Genomic DNA, 16,709 nt, shown 5'->3' on the forward strand with positions numbered 1-16,709 from the left:
CGGAAAGTCGTCCGCGTTGGGAATCTCTGCTCTGCCTTTGCCTTTCTGAACGTGAAAAAAAAAAGAAAGAAAACCAAAAGCTCCTCGCAGCATTGCAAGCAACAGAGGATGCCTGTGTTGGAGGCTATGTGGGCATAGCGGGCTCTGCATGTAGAATATGACGTGTGTGCTATGTGCAGTGCCTGTATCCGAGCAGGCAGCGTTGCTCCCTGGTGTGGAGCAAATGTGTGCCGTGAGTAAAGCTTTGCAGCAAATACCTCGGCAATGCTCTCCTCCTGATCCAAGGGTGCAAAGTGCCTGAGCCCTGAGGAATCCATGTTCTTCCCAGTCCAGTGGTGGGCAGAGGGACAAAAGGTGGTAACATGGAAACATATAGGCATGGCTTGTGCTCAGGCAAGCAGGTCCGTCCAGTTGGCTCTGGGAGGCTGGGAGATGTTGGGCTCTGGGTAGATTTGGCTGGATGTTGCAGATGCAAAGCAGTTTCCTTCACAGGCTGTCTCTGTGTCCAGGAGAGCCTTGGCTGGAGGCTGGGCTGCCATTTTTCAGGGCTGCCCCTTTAAATGAGCTCACTGTCCCTGAAAGCACTTCCAGCAGCTGAGGTGGGAAGGGGTGCACAGGCCAGGAAGCTTTCCCGGGTAAGCAGGGATCTGTTAACCTCCTGGGGAGCTTCACCACCTCTCATTTAAGCCTTTTTTCTCCCCTTGCTTCTTCACTCAAGCAGAGAAGCATGTGCTAGTTCTCTGCCACCAGAAACGTGCTCACAGTTGCATATGGTGGTGTATGTTCTCTGACATCATGGCATACTCACGTACTCTGTGTGCAGCTCCACGGCATGTGAGACGTGCCCACACGTCCTGCCCAACACACGGCACGGTCCCAACGTCAACCTGCACCTCCTCCCACTTCCAGCCCCCGTCTGTTCTCTCCTCCTGCCTCTCTCCTTCTCTAGGACACATTTTAGCTTGCTCAGGCAGTGCCAGTAACTGAGAACCCCTAATCCTCACCGGAGGAAGAGAGGAAATCTGTGAGCTCTAGGTATCTCATATCTTTTTTGCTTTGCTTTTCTTCTCCCCTCTGAGATCTCTTCCATTTATTTTCCCTTATCTATCCATGTTCCCTGTTCATTAGTTCCCGGTCCCTGCACTTGATGTCATTGCTGTCCTCCATTGTTTCCATCACCATCCCTCCTGTTGGCCCTGTGCCCTCCTTGTCCCCCTTTGCTTGCTGGTGGGGGACTCAGTTCCTCCCCTGCCAGACTGGGGTGACAGGAGGACTCCTGGCTTTGAGGGAGGAACAGCAGTGTGATCCAGGGAAGCATCCCTGATGTGCAGCACTAGAGGAGCAGACTGCTCAAACCCCTCCTCTCCTCTGCACAGTGACGCCCACAGCCCCTCAGGAGAGGGGTGCTCAGCTGCCTGGCCATGCCCAAGCCCCTTCCCCGGCACTGCTCCAGGAGCTGAGGGGCCAGAAGTAGCACCTTTCCCTCCCACAGGAAATGTCCAGCCCTGAGTCTTAGTTCACTCTAAGGACCCTGGTGCCAGGCACAGTGACCAGAGAGAGGCCCCCCCCATGAGAGTCCCAAGGGTCTCACCAGCATTTTCATGTGGGGCATGGGCTGGGGAAGGGGCCTCACAGTTCCCTGGCATGTGGTGAGGAAGTGCCCTCAACCCCCAGGGCTGCCCCAGGTTTGCTGGCCCTGCTTGGCCAGGAATGTAAAGTCCTGCTGCCTCCCTTTCTGTGGTCCCTTTCTCCCCCTTGGGGTGGTCACGAGGATGCAGAGGGGAATTGGAAGAGCATTGCAATGAGTCCTTGACCACGTGCAAATACCCAGAGCATGCCAGGCTTGTGTGGCCTCCACCCCTGGCAGAGGTGTTTCATGGCCAGGCAGGTGGAGGAGTGGGACAGATCTTCCCTGCCCACCATCAGCCATGAGTGCTTCACTGATTTTCAGGGGTGGTTTTCAATGCACAAACGTTGCTTGTTGAGTTCCTCCCATGCCCTGGGCAGTTAACTGCAGTAGGTAGGCACAGGACAGCACATCTTGGCCGAAGCACCAGCCTTTGCTGAGCCTTCAGATGATGTTGGACCTGGGGTTTCTGTCTCTTGGGACATGGGTGGCAGGGGAGGAAAGAGCCTTGGAGAAACCGTGGGGGTTCAGACCAGGGTTTCTGAGTGATGAGCAGGTATGGCTGGAAGGAAGGAGGGAGAGCACCAAGGGGGCAGGCAGGAGGCCAAATACAGGTTGCTTTGTGGGAAATGGCTGAAGCCCCAGATGTTCCCTGGGGAGGTGCGAGGGAGGGTGAGAGGAACAGGGTGCCGGGGACATGGAGGCAGTGGAGGTGGTGAGGTTGGCAGGGTGATGTTGCTATGGCTACTCCCGTGCTATTCATAGAAGAAATTAGCTAAATCTTTGCACTGAAACGTGGAGGAGGAGAGAGGAGGAAGGCGTTCTCCGTGTTTGGAGGGAAGGAGAGAAGCCAAAACAGGAAGGGGGTGAAGTTTTCCTTCTTTTCTCTGCCTGCACTGTGGAGGGGCATTTCAGGGAAGCACCACTGCCTGAGCTTCCCAGCGCTGGCAGGACGTGGAAGGATGCAGGCAAAGAGGAGCTGTCCCGTGGGAAAGCCCCCCCCGCAGAGCTTCCACACAGAGCCCCACATGGCAGGATGAGTTCTGTATCGTGCCAGGAGCACAGGAGACATCCTTTTAATTAAAGACAGCCAATCTGTGAAAGGTATTTTTGGCAACCTAAATGTAGATGCAACTGTAGTGAAACTTGTCCTTTGCGTCTGGCTCCATTGCTGAACACAGTGCTTGTCTGTTCCTGGCCCCATCCATTTGCTCAGCCCCTGCTCTGTGATCACTGCTGGGCCCCCTGTCCTCCCTCCACCTCCAGCATCTCTTCCAGCCTGTCCCCCTGCCAGCCGGAGTCCCAGGGAGTCTTCCCTCTCCCTCACTCCTCATCACACTTCACTCCCTCGTGAGAGTTTGAGTCCCCTTCCACAGACCTGTTTGTCACCTCCTCACTCATGATGTGTAAATCTGCGTGTCTGTTCCTAATATATCCCCCTCCATCTGATCTCACCTCTCGGCTTGTTTCTTGGGCATCTCCATCTGGTGATCCTGCCGTCATCACCCAGTTGAGTTGCTATAACCAGGTACTGAGCTGCTCTCCTTCCCCCGAGCCCAGCCTCACACCCATCCTCAGCCCCTTGCCCCGTGGACCTGGGAAGAAGCTGATTTTTCTGATGGTTTTGATGTTCCTTTCCTGCCCCTCAGATGAAATCAAGGCCCAGATAATGCTTTTTAAAGTCATCCCCCTTCCCTGTGCCTCTCCTGGGAAAACCTTACCACACAGATGCTGAGTGAGCTGGTTCTCCTCACCCCCCCTGGAGCATCCCATGTCCTGCTGTCACCCATACCCTGGACTGAGGAGGGTCAGATGTTCTCAGTGCTCCTTCACAAAACGTGTTGAATTCGTTTAGGAGTGGACAGCTGAGGACATTTGTCTCCTTAGTTTATTTATTCACCTGTAAGACTCTCCCCCCTTTCTCTGGGCATATGAATCCCTTGGAAAGGGGCTGTACACTTGTGCATGTTGGCTTTTCTGACTCATCCCTTTAATACAGTAAGGGATAACACTGGAATTAGAGAAGTGAGTTGAAGGACTGAGCTTAGCTCCTCTCCAGCTGGATTACCTGCCAGCCAGCCCAGATGTGCACACTGCAGCCCTAGAGCTGCGCCTAGGTTTGGGGTCTTGAGCTGCTGGAGGAAGTCCTGGAGCAGCACAGGGAGAGGTGCTGGAGCTGGTGTCCGAACAGGCTGTGGTAGAGATGTGGCTGCTGCTCTAAAGGCAGCATCTGAAGCCGCACAGGTGGGAGAGACCCCGTCAATGCAACATGTGGAAGAAGAGCAAAGTACCTGCCAAAATCAGGAGGATGTGCCCCTGTCACACTGCTGGAGGAGGAGGAGGAGGTGGAGAGCACGTTGGTGAGGCATGCAGGGCCAAGCACAGGCATGTTTCAGCAGGGGTGTGTGCAATGTGGAGGAAGTTGCTCCTCGTGAAGAACCTGGGGGCAGCAGGAAGCCCATCAGCCTCCACTGTGACAGCACCTGCTGTCATCCCTGGTGGAGGGATGCCTCCGTGACTGCGCTTTCCACCAGCTCTTCCACCACGACTGGGACCTGCGTGAGCCCAGTCCTGACCAGTGCCAGGGATTCAGCGGGGATCTGCTGGCCATCCTCAGGGCGTATGGTCCCACAGAGGGGTGCATGAGAGGGAAACCCAGGGGACAGCTGTCCCAGAGGCCCAGTCCGGGTACCCTGGGCGCAGAGGAGGGTGGGAGGAGGAAGCGGAGCAGAAACTGTCACTGTTCCTGGAGAGTTGCCTTGTTCGGGTAAGCCCCTCAGCACGTCGTGTGCTATTATGGGAGGAGAGAAGCTTCCGTTCCTTCCAGAGCTGTGAATGCTCATTTAGAGAGAGGAAGTCATTAAGACTAATCAGGACGTAATCAGGGCCGTGGTTCTGTGCCGGGCGCCCGCTGCGCACAGCTCGGTGCAGGATGCTTTCCAAGGGGACCGTGGTCTCTGGGTGCCAGGGGAGAGCAGGTCCAGCACTGCTCCGTGCTGGGCCACGAGGAGCTCAGTGTGGGGGATGAAGGTGCTCTGCCTGCCACCCCAAACCCCACGTGCTGGCAGGAGGAACAGTGAGCCTGGGGCTCAGCCTGGCAGCTGTGATTCAGGGATGGGTGAGGTTGTGCCAGCACTGTGGGTGCAGTGGGCTGTGTTAATGCTCGCAGCTGGTTTTAACACATGCAAAGATGGGATGATGTAGGGAGTCCTCAAGGGCCCTCGTTGCAAATCCAGCAATATGCTGTGAGCGTGTATCAGGGACTTAGAGATGAAAACTTTTAATACAGCGTTTAACAAGTTCAGAATACCTGAATTTGGAATGAACTTCACAGTTTAGCTTGCAGAGCTCGCTTGGTGGGGCTTGCAGAGGAACTGCTCCAAGGGTGTAATTATTTTTGGGAACATGTAGTGCTTCAGAACACCCTGGACCAGGCCCTAGATACCTTCTTGTTGCCTTTGTATTAACTAGAATTTAGCTTGAAGCTCTGTTGGTGGATCTTGGTTTGCCTTTCTTCCCACAGAAACAGGTTTCTTAACACTTATTAACTGGGTGTGCACGGGAATTTACCAAAAAGAAGAAATTAGGATATTTGAAACCCAGGAACCAAAGAAATCTTTATTTTACCACTGTTCCTTATTCACTTTTTTCCCCCCCTATACATATGTATTTGTCTGAGAGGCAGATAGAAGCATGTGACTCTTTCAGATAATAACAACTCTTCCTGTGAAAAAAGGAATCAAGTCAATTTTATTTGGTACCGCCAGGTCAAAGAGAAGCCACTGAAACCCAGCACCTCTGCAAATTGGGTCACTTATTTTAGTGGGCTGAGCCTGGAACAGGATGTCTAACTTTCAAGTTTGAACACCCTGGCCTTAATGGTTTCTAAATGGAAACTTAGATTCCACAGAGCTTCTGTTTGGGAAGCTTTCTTCCTTCCCTACTGCGTAAAGGCTTTTTCCAGTCCCTATTTAAGCTACTCTTTAAAAAAAAAAAAAAAGGCACCAAAACAAAGATTAAACCTTCAGTAGCTGCTTGTGTTCACATTACACTTTGGGCACTTCAGTGGCTTTGCCAAAGATCCTTGTGACCAGGGACCTTTCAAGTCCCATGTTCCCTGTTTCCGGCTGGCCGCGGTGCTTTGAGCCAGTGCCGAGGTGCAGCCATGGGACAGGGGCTCTGTTGCCACAGCCCCAGAGCCTGCTCATGCCACCAAAACGGCCCAGCTCAGATGGGCAGCCTGGAGAGAAGGGCTGCTCTTGCCTGCAGGCCACCAGGCTGGCTGGGAGCCGAGCACAGGGACGCAGGCAGCAGCTGGCGCCTGGCTGGGTGAGACTGACGCAGGGGGTCTGGGCACCTGCAAGCTCCACAGTCTGCCCCACCATCGTTTCCTACATCACTGATGCCATGTTTTGAGCTGTGCAGGAGGGCAGGGGCCAGGCTCAGCCTGTCACTCCCCTTCATGCAGGCACACTGTTGGGTGATGTCCTCCCCCTGCCCAAACCGTGTCAGCCAACAGGCTGCTCTTGCAGTGAAAAAGTGAGAAAAAGTGCACAGAGAGTTACTTTATATCCAGCCCAGTTAAAAGGATGGGTGATTCATCTCTGGCCAAGAACTTCTTCAGCCTCCAAAAGTTTCCGTCCTCTGTTTTCTTTTGCTCCCTTTCCCTGTCCCAGGCTGTGGGAACCCTGAGGGATCAGCTCTCTCTCAGGGCTCTGCAGCTCTGCTGATGCTCCCAAGCACCCTCAGCTCTGGCCACCATGTAGAGCTCAGGAAAGCAAAGAGAAATGAGCACAGGGATCTGTGAGGATGGGACCAGCCCGCAGCAGTGTGGTACCTCTCCCCATGAGAAGGGGAAGGATAGGTCAAAGCATGGATTTGGTGTTGAGATGTCAGAAAAGCCCTACATCTCATGGGCCAGCTGGGAGCAGGCTTTGGTCTGGGAAAGGATATGCCATGCACTGCTTCCCAACAGGAGGACTGTGAGGTGGCTTCCCTGGGCACAGCCAGGTGAAAGCCAAGGGGGTCTTTGGGGGGCCACGAGCAACCTGGAGGGAAGATGCCAGCACCTCTCTGCTCCACACACCTGCTCTCCAGCAGGGGCAGAGCCAAGGCTCATCCCCTCCTTGCCTCAGGGAGCCTTAGGAGTGGGTTTCTGTCCGGCCTCAACCTTGGAGGTACCCAGAGGCTGCTCTGGAGGAGCCATGTCATCTCAGGTGCAGTGGGAGCTATGGACTGGGCTCTGGCTTGGTGCAGGAGGTAGCCCCAGCAGTGGGAAAGCCAGCATCTGGGCGAAGGGCAGGCAAGCCTGGCACAAAGCAGATGAGCGTGTCAGCGCTCATCAGGGTGCGTGGCAGTGAGCACGGGCTCCCCGTGTGTGCCGTGCACGCAGGACCTGAGCTTGTTCCTGTGAAATTAATTCATCAGCTTGGTGCAAAGCTGCTCCCCCCAGCAGCAGGAGCCTGTTGGTGCCTGGGCATCCTGCAGCCGACCCCACTGCCGCACCCTTGGTGTCCCTGAGCCAGTACCTGTGTGTTCCCAGCCAGAACTCGACACGGTGGGGTCCTGCAACAGAGCAGCTGCTTTCATAGCTGTAAATCCACAGCTTTCTCCATGGTTTAACACCCTTTAAAAAAAAATCAAAGCAGATGGAGCTGGACTACAAGCAGCTCAGTGTCAGCCCTGATTAGATAATTCTGTTGGGCATTTCCCCACTTGTGACCTCTACCCCTGAGAGCTTTTAAAAGGATGTAAAGACCGAATTTCACTTATCTCCAGAGCCATTTCTTTCTGACTGCTACTATTATACCTCAGATGATATGAAACAAAGGATATTAAAAGACACATTGACTTTTCACTCTGATGCAGTCTGGGGAATTTGCAGAAATAAAGAAGTTAGTACTTTGCTTCCCATGCACTAGCCCAGTGTCTCAAGTAGTGACTCTGTCCTGCACATTCCTTCTTGCATGACATGTGGGGCACACCAGCCTCCTGCAGAGACCAGCTCTGTGTGCTAGGCCTGGTATTTGCCATCTCTGGAGGCTCCTTTTAGTCCTGTTGCTGGTTAAGATGGAAATGTGTTTATATGTGATCACAATCCAGTTGCCTTTGTCCTGGGACATCTGTAGCAGGTGTATTTTGCCTGGAGAAAGTTTGTAACTCCTGACCTCTGTGGGTTGGCACCCGTGCCAGTTCTGTGGAGGATGTGAAGCTATGGCAAAGCTTTGGGCTTTCATTTCTGGAGACATTATCTTGAACTTTCAGTTCAGAATCTCCCTGCCCAGCTCCTGTGTGCCAGCCCTTGGGGAGATGCCACAGGGCAGGACCCAATCCTCAGCAGCAGGCTAGTGAACCTCCTCCATTTGCATGTAATTGCAGCTTTTCTTTTGCTTGGGAATTTTGGAAACTCATCATGTTTCGCAATTCCTACCTTTGTGCCAGCAGAGGACAGGCAGTAGAAACTGAGGTGGGGGGTGACACCTGTAGATGTTTGGGGCTTTGGTGCTCCCAGGTGATTTTGTTTTTGTCCCTGGGCTGCCATGGCCCAAGTGGAGCCCAAATAGCAGCAGTCCCTCTCCTATCACTACCCAGAGGGGATACCTAAGAGTGTTTCTGAAAGGCTGCATCCTGTGCCTGAGATTTTCTCCAAGCACTGCTGGCCTGCCTGGCTGCTCCCTGCACGTGCTGCAGTGGTATTGCTCCAGCTTGCAGAGCAGACATCCCTGCTGCCCTGCATACAGCCCCACAGCCTCCTCCTGGTTTGAACCACGGAGGCAGCTGCCCCAAACAGGCACAACGTTCACCCAATGCCTCTACAGAGAGCCAGTCCCTTTCTGGGGACTGCCTGGGGCAGATTGCTGCTCCCTCCATCAGCACCTGGGCTGTGGCTGTCACTAGGACTGTCATGCAGAGGTCAGTGAATGCAAGGCTCTACTTCTCTCAGCCCCCATGAGACCAGAGAGCTCTTGAATCCTGACCTTCAAACCTCATCCCTCTTCACCACGGTTCCCTTTGACTCCTGTTGCTGCCCAGATTTTCCCAACAGCTGTCCTCTTCCTCGCTGGCTTTGTGCCCAGATCAATCTCTCTGCATCTGTGCAGTGCCCTCCTCACTCCCCAAGGTCCTCCTCGAGTCCCTGCAGCCTCCATCCCCTGAGACCAAGTACAGTCCCTTGTGCCTCTGCCTGATGGAGAGAGTTCAGGGCACCTCCAGCTCCACTGGACTTTGGTGATCCTGCTGCCATGGAGTGAGCACTGTAGGACTTAGACCTCTTCTCTTTCCATCTGTAAATCCCCCCAAGTGCAAACAGGGCTTGGTAAATAATAGTGTGATGAAGAGGTTTAGGTGGAAGGGATCTGACAGCCCCCATTGAATGTGATCTGAATGCACAGCCCTGTTCCCTCTCCTCCCTGCATGCAGCAACCCCCTGCTCCTTAGGGCATAAATTACCGTTCCCTATAGAATCAAGGGCGTGGTTAATTCACCAGCACGTTCCGGCTGCCCAGCAAAAAATTATGATGCTCTCTCTCTTCCCCTGGCTAGCAGAGCTGCTCGGTACTTCTGCCTGACTGGTGGAGGGAGGCAAAAGGTTTTTGTTTTCAGGTCCTCTTCTTATTTCTGAGTCTTTGGTCTTGTCTGTCTCTTCAATAGGACAGGCAAAGTGCAAATATTTAAATATTTGCAAGTGAAAGAACTAATGCCCAAACACCTTTCTTGTGGTAGCTGGAATAGCTGGCCACAAGAGGCAAGTGGGGATTTCCTGGTCTGAGTTCCTCCTGACCATGTGTGACTTTGTTTTAGAGCAGCCACTCACATTCGGTATCTCCTGGGTCCCATCTGGAGCCTGAGTGGGAAATTGTGCTCCTAGCAGTATTTTGAGATGTAAAAAATCACTAGTGTGGAATGGCTGTGAAGGATGCTCAGTGCGCAGGGAGCAGGCTAAACAAAGTATGTCCTTAGGGCTCACCACTGTGTGAGCGAGGCAATGTGATGTGTGATTTTTGGGCTATTATTAATTCAACAAAGGGTGCAGTGGGGCTCAGTGGAGGACTCAGGCTGGACCTGCAAAAGCCTCTATAACATTATTATATAGAGCACTTCTCCCTGGGAGGGATCCAAAGCATCATTTGTGGAGTTGAATTCTTTTTATAAATCATGGGGCACGTGATGGGCTGCATTCACTTAGGCTGCCTCTTCTGCATCCTTCCTGGAAACTCATCTAATAAGAGCTGGCCTCTGGATGTTCAAACCTTGATGTGCTACTGGTTGTTAATTGCTGGCAGTAGAAGTGCTTCTTTTTTGCCTTGAAATGTGGAATCCCTTCCTAGAATTGCACTGGGGACTAATAAAAGCCACTGCCAGGTTTAATATATTCCATCTCTCAAATTATCTGGATTAAATACAAGGACTGTGTAGTGCCAGAGAGGGGATATTCCCAGTTTGACATTGCTTCTGGGCCTTGGAGATCCCAAGACACTGGACCTGAAAATTGTGATTCTCTTTTGTGTGGGGGAGGGGTTTGACAGGAGTGCTTGGAAGTGGTCATATTTGCCTGAGTTAGAGAATTAATTGCCATAAAAACTATGGTTTTGTAACCAATAGTTACAGCTGCAGGAAAGATCAGAAAGCATCTGAATAAATCAAATTAACTACCTCCTGCTCTATCCATATGAGAGCAGAACCTTCCAGGGCGGGATTTAAACCACAGTCTGGTTGACCCTTAGCTCTCTCATCCACTGATTGAGGAGAGTGAAGAGTCTAGAAATAGGGCCAGCTAAAACAGGACATGGTGGGGACTGCCGTGCTGGGTTATGGGAGGGGGCTGGTCGCAGTCAGGGACGGGTAAACCCAGACAAGGGCAATAAGGAGGTAGCTGGCTCCTGTGAAAATATTCCAGACTCACAGAGGCTGTTGGTCCCACACCTCTGTTAATGGACAGACCGTGGTCGCTGGTGAGTGCTTCACTAGCCCACAGCTTGACTCGCCGGTTGCTGACTGTTGTTCGTGATGCCTTAAGGCAGACGGTTCACTTCACCTCCCCCTGGTAGCTCACGTCTCTTGGCGTGTCTCACGCTGGCTGTTCTTCTCCTCACGAGCCTTGGGATGATGAAGCGAGTTCCAGCTCACCGCTGACCTTCCAGGCTTTGCACTACTCTCCGTGATGTGCCAGCCAGGAATGTCAGTCTTGGTTGGGATTTTGCTTCTCGCTTTTGTCCGCCCCTCCCTCACGCCCCCTCCCAGAGACCGGGAGTCAAAAGACTTCAGCAGCCGGCGGCGCTGGACAGCTCCGGCGAGCGGGACCCCGCAGCCCTGACCCCCCGGCCCGGCGCTCCTCCTCCGGCCTCCGTTCCATCCCGCCCCTCCGGCCACCCCTGGTCCTCCTCCGGCCTCCGTTCCATCCCGCCCCTCCGGCCACCCCTGGTCCTCCTCCGGCCTCCGTTCCATCCCGCCCCTCCGGCCACCCCTGGTCCTCCTCCGGCCTCCGTTCCATCCCGCCCCTCCGGCCACCCCTGGTCCTCCTCCGGCCTCCGTTCCATCCCGCCCCTCCGGCCACTCCTGGTCCTCCTCCGGCCTCCGTTCCATCCCGCCCCTCCGGCCACCCCTGGTCCTCCTCCGGCCTCCGTTCCATCCCGCCCCTCCGGCCACCCCTGGTCCTCCTCCGGCCTCCGTTCCATCCCGCCCCTCCGGCCACCCCTGGTCCTCCTCCGGCCTCCGTTCCATCCCGCCCCTCCGGCCACCCCTGGTCCTCCTCCGGCCTCCGTTCCATCCCGCCCCTCCGGCCACTCCTGGTCCTCCTCCGGCCTCCGTTCCATCCCGCCCCTCCGGCCACCCCTGGTCCTCCTCCGGCCTCCGTTCCATCCCGCCCCTCCGGCCGCCCTCCTCCCTGGTTGCCGGCCATCCCATCCTGGTTGCTCCGGCCGCTCCGACCGTCCCGTCCCGTCCCGTCCCGTCCCGTCCCGTCCCGTCCCGTCTCTCCTCCAGCTGCCCCATCCCTTCGGCCGTTCCGGCCGTCCTGTCCTGCCCCTCCTTCGGCCGCCCCTGATTTCCAGCCGTGCCGTCCCGTCCCGTCCCGACCCTCCTCTGGCCTCACCCCCCCGTCCGGCCGCCGGCTCTGCATGTTCGCCCATCCTCTTCTCCTGGGAGACCCTCCCTCCCTTCCTCTGTCCCTGCCTCCCTGCCCTGCCTGCCCGAGCTGCCCTCTGCACATGTGTCTGCCCTGCGATGTGCAGCGAGCCGAGGGGCAGAGGGCAGCCCAGGAGGAGCAACCCCGAGAGAGGTTCACGGGGAGCCCTTCAGGACAGGAGGATGCATGTGGTGCTGTGGAGGATGAGCCGACGCTGCCGAGCAGAGGGTTTACCCCAGGAGTAATGAGGATAAGGGACCAAATGCTGTCACCTCTCCCAGGGCGTGGTGGCTCTGTGCTTAGAAGGAACAAAAGCTGTCGGAGGGTGCTTGAAGGCTTGGTCTGCTGGCCTCTCTCAAAAGGACTTCTTTTCCTACTCCTATCTCCTAACCCCTCACTAGTGTGAATTTCACATAAATTTTGGTGCTGGTGGGAGCCTGACACAAGGCTGGGAGAGTTTCCAATCTTCCCTGTCTCTTTCCCAGTAGCCAAGGCCATGGGGTGTTTGGGACACACTGAGTCTGAGGACCAGACTGATGCCCAGAGCCATGCTGTGGCCCTGCTCCTGTCCCAGGGCTGTTGGACACTTGGAGGAGGGACAAGCAGAGCCCTTCCTGAATCTCTCTCTGCTGCCTGGCCTGGAGGGTCTGCGCTGGCATGACCAGGGGAGAGGCAGTGCACCACGAAGGGCTGGGTTCATCGCTCAGCTTGGTGACATCCCACTTTTGTCTCCTCACAGGCCAACCCCGCTCCCATTATCGTGAATACAGACTCGCTGGAACAAGGGCTCTCTGTAAGTCTCCCGGTTTCGTTTTGCTTCCTTTGATCAAGTGCTGCATTTTCCCTGCTCAGCAATGCAGGAAAGACTTTCCCAGCTCGAGGAGGCCCTGGTAAGGCAGCAAAGGAGCCTGATACCCACACCACTTCCCCACAGCTCATCCCACCCCCAAACCTTGCTGGGGCTGGGTGACACTGCGCAGAACCAAGGCCAGCAGTAAGTGATGCTGGGCACTCGAGCACAGGGAGGTACAAGGCAAAAGGCCTCAGCAGAGGAGCTGGGCATCCGGGCTGGTTGTGTTCAGGGTTAATCATACAGCCATTTCCTCTGCCTCCCATGCAGGGGGGCTGGGAGGCTCTGCTGGGGCATCCTTTACCTTCCTGCACTGCCTCAGCCTCCTTAGGCAGGGCTCTCTGGGTACTTGCTGGCATCACAGTCACTGGTCCTCAGGGCAGCAAGGCCCATCAGATGTTGCTCCTCTCCCACTGAAGGCTGCCAGCAGCTGAGCAGTACTTGGTGAGTGTGTTTGCAGCCACAGTGCATTTGGCACTCCTGGAGTAGCATAAGATAATCTTAGTTTGTTGCAGACAGGGTTTGCATCCTGCTGCATCCGTCCCCAGAACATTTGTAACTCATTCCTGCTGGGGGGATGAAGGGAGGAGGGTGGCCAGCATGGGTTTCTGGCCAGCAGCACTGGCTCTGTGCTTGTGGGGTGCTTCCCTTTTTTGCCCAAAGGAGCCCAGTTAACAGCTTCCCAGGGCTGGGTGCTTTGCATCTGATTTACTTCTGATGCATCAAACTTCAGCTGCCTTCCACAGCAGTGAAGCAGCACCAGGACTCAGAGCTGGGGTGGGTTCATCTTTGGAGTCAGGGTAGTGGGCCACAGGTGACCTCTGGGGGTTGAATTTCCCCTGCAGAAAACTGCAGATCTCAGCCTGCAGCCTGTGGTGGGGCCCGTGCACATCAGAGCTGTACTGGGCTGGTTGAGAAGGGCTACAGAAAAGAAGGAGAGCCTGGCTGAGGCCCTTCCAACCCTGGCTGTATGGTTTAATTAAGCCTGAATTAAAGCCACCTGACACTGGGGAGGAAGGCAGTGGTGCATCTCTCAGCGTGGTGGTCCTGGGTCCAGCAGCTTTGTGTGAATGTGGCAGAGGAGAGCTGCTGTCCCCAAAGATTACCTTCCCAAACACACGGCATGTCAGGGGCTTTGTGGGTTGGAGGTTTTCTCATTGTGCTGGGCACCCTGGCTGCAGGGCAGTGTCTCCTGGAGGGAAGGGACGGAGCAAGTGAGAAGTGTGCTGTGAGCAGGGCAGGGCAGGGAGGTATTCCTGGATGGAAAGTCTGCTTTCACATCCGTGTTGTACCCTCCCTCAGTACAAAATGTCACACCTTTGGAGGAACATGGCCTGCTCATCACTGCAGGCACCAGCACTGCCTCCTTTGCCACACTCCATCCATGCCAGTCCTTCCTCCCTGCCCTCCCAAGGGCAATGAGAGGTTAGCCCAAGAGCCAAGGACAGGTTCTGTCACCTCGGGCAGGTTCCTGAGCCCTGCAGAGGCCAGCAGCAGGGAGCCCTCATGTGGGGCCAGCAACCACTCCTTCCACTGCAGTGCACTCCACTTTCCTGCTCTCCCCGCTGTCTCCCTCTAGTCCAGCTCATTAACTTCACATCCCTCCCTCTCCCTCCACCTCCATATCCCTGTCCACACCTTCTCCCCGCACCTCGTCTGGGTTTCAGGGGGTGCTCTGCACCCCAGACAGGCGCCAGCATCACGCTGGGCGTGGCAGTCGCTGATCCCATCCATCCAACCTCAGCAGCACATGCTGAGACCGACTGTCCTGCAGGGGTCAAAAGGTCCACCGGGCTGTGGCTGTGATCTGCTGGCTGTGATCTGCTGTGTGTCACCACTGGGGTGCCTGGAGGTGCCCAGGGCAGGGGAGACACCTCACTTTGATTCCTCTCAGCATCCAGCCTGGAAACCCTCTTGCCTTCTACTTCATGTTATACCAGAAAACAGGCCTTGCTCCATCTTTTCCTTCTCTGGGGTGCTGGATTCCTCAGGCTTCAGAGAAAACAACCCCCAAGACCTTGGCAGTTTCCCAGGTCAGCAAAGGAGCCGCACCAGGAGCTTGCTGCGAACACCAAAATGCCAAATCTGGAAGCACGGGTTTTTCACAAACCCAAAAGCTGAAGGCTGTTGGTACAGTATGTATTTGGAAGGGTTAAAGTCACATCTTCCAGTCTTTAATTACTTAACTATTCAGTGCTTTCCTTAATGATAAACAGATGGATGTAGTCTAGTTCCTTCCTGTTCTAGCTCCATTGATTGCATTGGACTGTCTGCTGGGCTGGATTTGGCCCTGATAGTTTATCAAGAAGTCTGTTCTGCATTTCAATGTCCCCTTCCACCCACTTCCATCCCCAGAAGCATGTAGCTCCTGCAGCACTGTAAGGTAGGAGCTGCAGCACTGGGATGGCTGGGGCTCAGCATGTGGCTTGAGCAGAGTCCAGCACCCCCAGGGTGTAAAAACCCAAATAAGCCATTATAAAATGCCTGCAGTATTAAAAGTATCCCTTGAAGGGTAAGGAAGGTGCTGGAGGGCATCACCCATGCCAGCTCCAGGTCGTTGCTCACAGTTTCACATCTTGGTATATTTTGCCCAGCATGTCCATAATGGGGAGACAGAGAATTGGAAACAGAGTTCCCATGGCAGATGGGATCTCTGCATTTCAGAGCTGCCTCTCTGAAGCTAAAACAACTTCTTGGTGCCAGAAAGTTCTAAAATGAGCAGGGAAAGTCACTCCAAAGCCCCTGAGGAGTTGAAAGTTTCAGAGTCTGAGTACCTGGAGCCTGATTTGGTGCCTCATTGCCCAGCAGTGAGGTGCAATCACCTCTTCAGTCACTTAAAAGCCAGGTGTGAGGAAGACAACTGCTTTCCAGGCCTGATCTGAGCCAATGAGTCCCTCACACTTTGGTCCCAAGTGCACATCTCACTGCCAGTTCCTGCAGGGAGCATGACTGTGGTGTCCTCCCAGCTGTTGCTGGGGCTGTCAGGCTGCAAACCCCTTCACTCTGCCCGAGCTCGGCAGGTTGGTCCCTGCAGCCCTCTGGCAAAAGGCTGACCAGAAATAGAGCATTTATTCATTCTGTGCACAAGGCCAGCACCGTGGGCAATGCACACAAGGGGGTTGAGGCCAGGGGGTAGCTGGAAGCGAGTCAGTAGGTCTCAGTGCTGCGGCAGGATGCGTGGACACGGGGAGGTGAAGGGAGGGAGCTCTTGACCTATTTTCCCTGGGCCCCCTGCCATGTGCAGGCAGGGAGAGTTCTCCCTTGCCAGCGCTGGCAGTGCCCGTGCCAGCAGGGAGCTGCCCCTTGCACCCGCTGCCCTGGCACAGGGCTTCTCCCCTTTCCCTGTGCACAGGGCAGGTGTGGGGCATCGCCAGGTGCCCTCCACACTCGGGGCTGGCTGGCACAACCAGGGGCTGGCTCTCCAGTCTTCAGACTTATCTTGATAAGTGGCTGCTCCACCAGCAGGTCCCAGTGCTTGTCCTCATCGCATCCTAAGCACGGGATATGGGCAGGATCTTGCTCCAAAAGGGGCTGTGAGCAGTGTTATCTTTCCTGCAGGTTATTTCCTCCTACAGCCTAGTTGGCTATCTGGGTTACATTTGAGGAACCTGATCTTTGTCTTCTAAATCTGGCCTTCTTTTTTATTTAAAAAACAAGCCAACAAGCAAAACCACACCACAAAAAAAAAAAAAAAAAAAAGGCCGAACAACCCCCTGAAAAAACCTACCTCAAGCCCTTACTCTCTAGCAAATTGCAAGGGGTGTTCCATGTGCGCTGTTGCGGTGTTGGCCAGCAGAGCCTGCAGACAGCTTGCAGTAGCTCTGGAAGGTGTGTGCTCTTCTGTTTATCAAATGAGTGTTAACTCTGCAGCCTTCTGTTGATTATCTAAATGCCATCATCGGTAACTATTTCCCTCCTGCTCCAAAGAGGAGAGGGCCAGTAAAGGCGCCTCTTCCTGAGCCCTCAGGTGGGCTTGTTGCATGGGAAGAGCCTGGAAAAAAATACCTTTACTCTTTTCCATGAGAAACCAGACGATGCTTAGGATCAGGATATGCTGGGAACAGCTAATTAGCCCCTGACACTCCTGTCAGCTCTGCAGGTGTTACACG

The 16,709-nt window shown here is 54.7% G+C and overlaps 1 protein-coding gene across 12 annotated transcripts in view; it reads left to right on the forward strand.

The window, feature by feature from the left end:
* DLG3 (discs large MAGUK scaffold protein 3) overlaps positions 1-16,709 on the forward strand; it is a 77,913-nt gene that overhangs the window by 27,137 nt on the left and 34,067 nt on the right. For 8 of the 12 annotated variants that reach the window (XM_048318378.1, XM_048318380.1, XM_048318382.1 and 5 more), the window contains one exon: positions 12,490-12,543. The exons of 3 other annotated variants lie outside the window; for them this stretch is intronic. In XM_048318378.1, coding sequence (XP_048174335.1) covers positions 12,490-12,543 — 54 coding nt within the window. Of the gene's footprint in view, positions 1-12,489; positions 12,544-12,589; positions 12,641-16,709 lie in introns of those variants that run through there. One more of the 12 variants, XM_048318388.1, reaches the window with a different exon arrangement.

Source organism: Corvus hawaiiensis, chromosome 14, assembly GCF_020740725.1.
Source record: "Corvus hawaiiensis isolate bCorHaw1 chromosome 14, bCorHaw1.pri.cur, whole genome shotgun sequence".
Taxonomy (NCBI): Eukaryota; Metazoa; Chordata; class Aves; order Passeriformes; family Corvidae; genus Corvus; species Corvus hawaiiensis.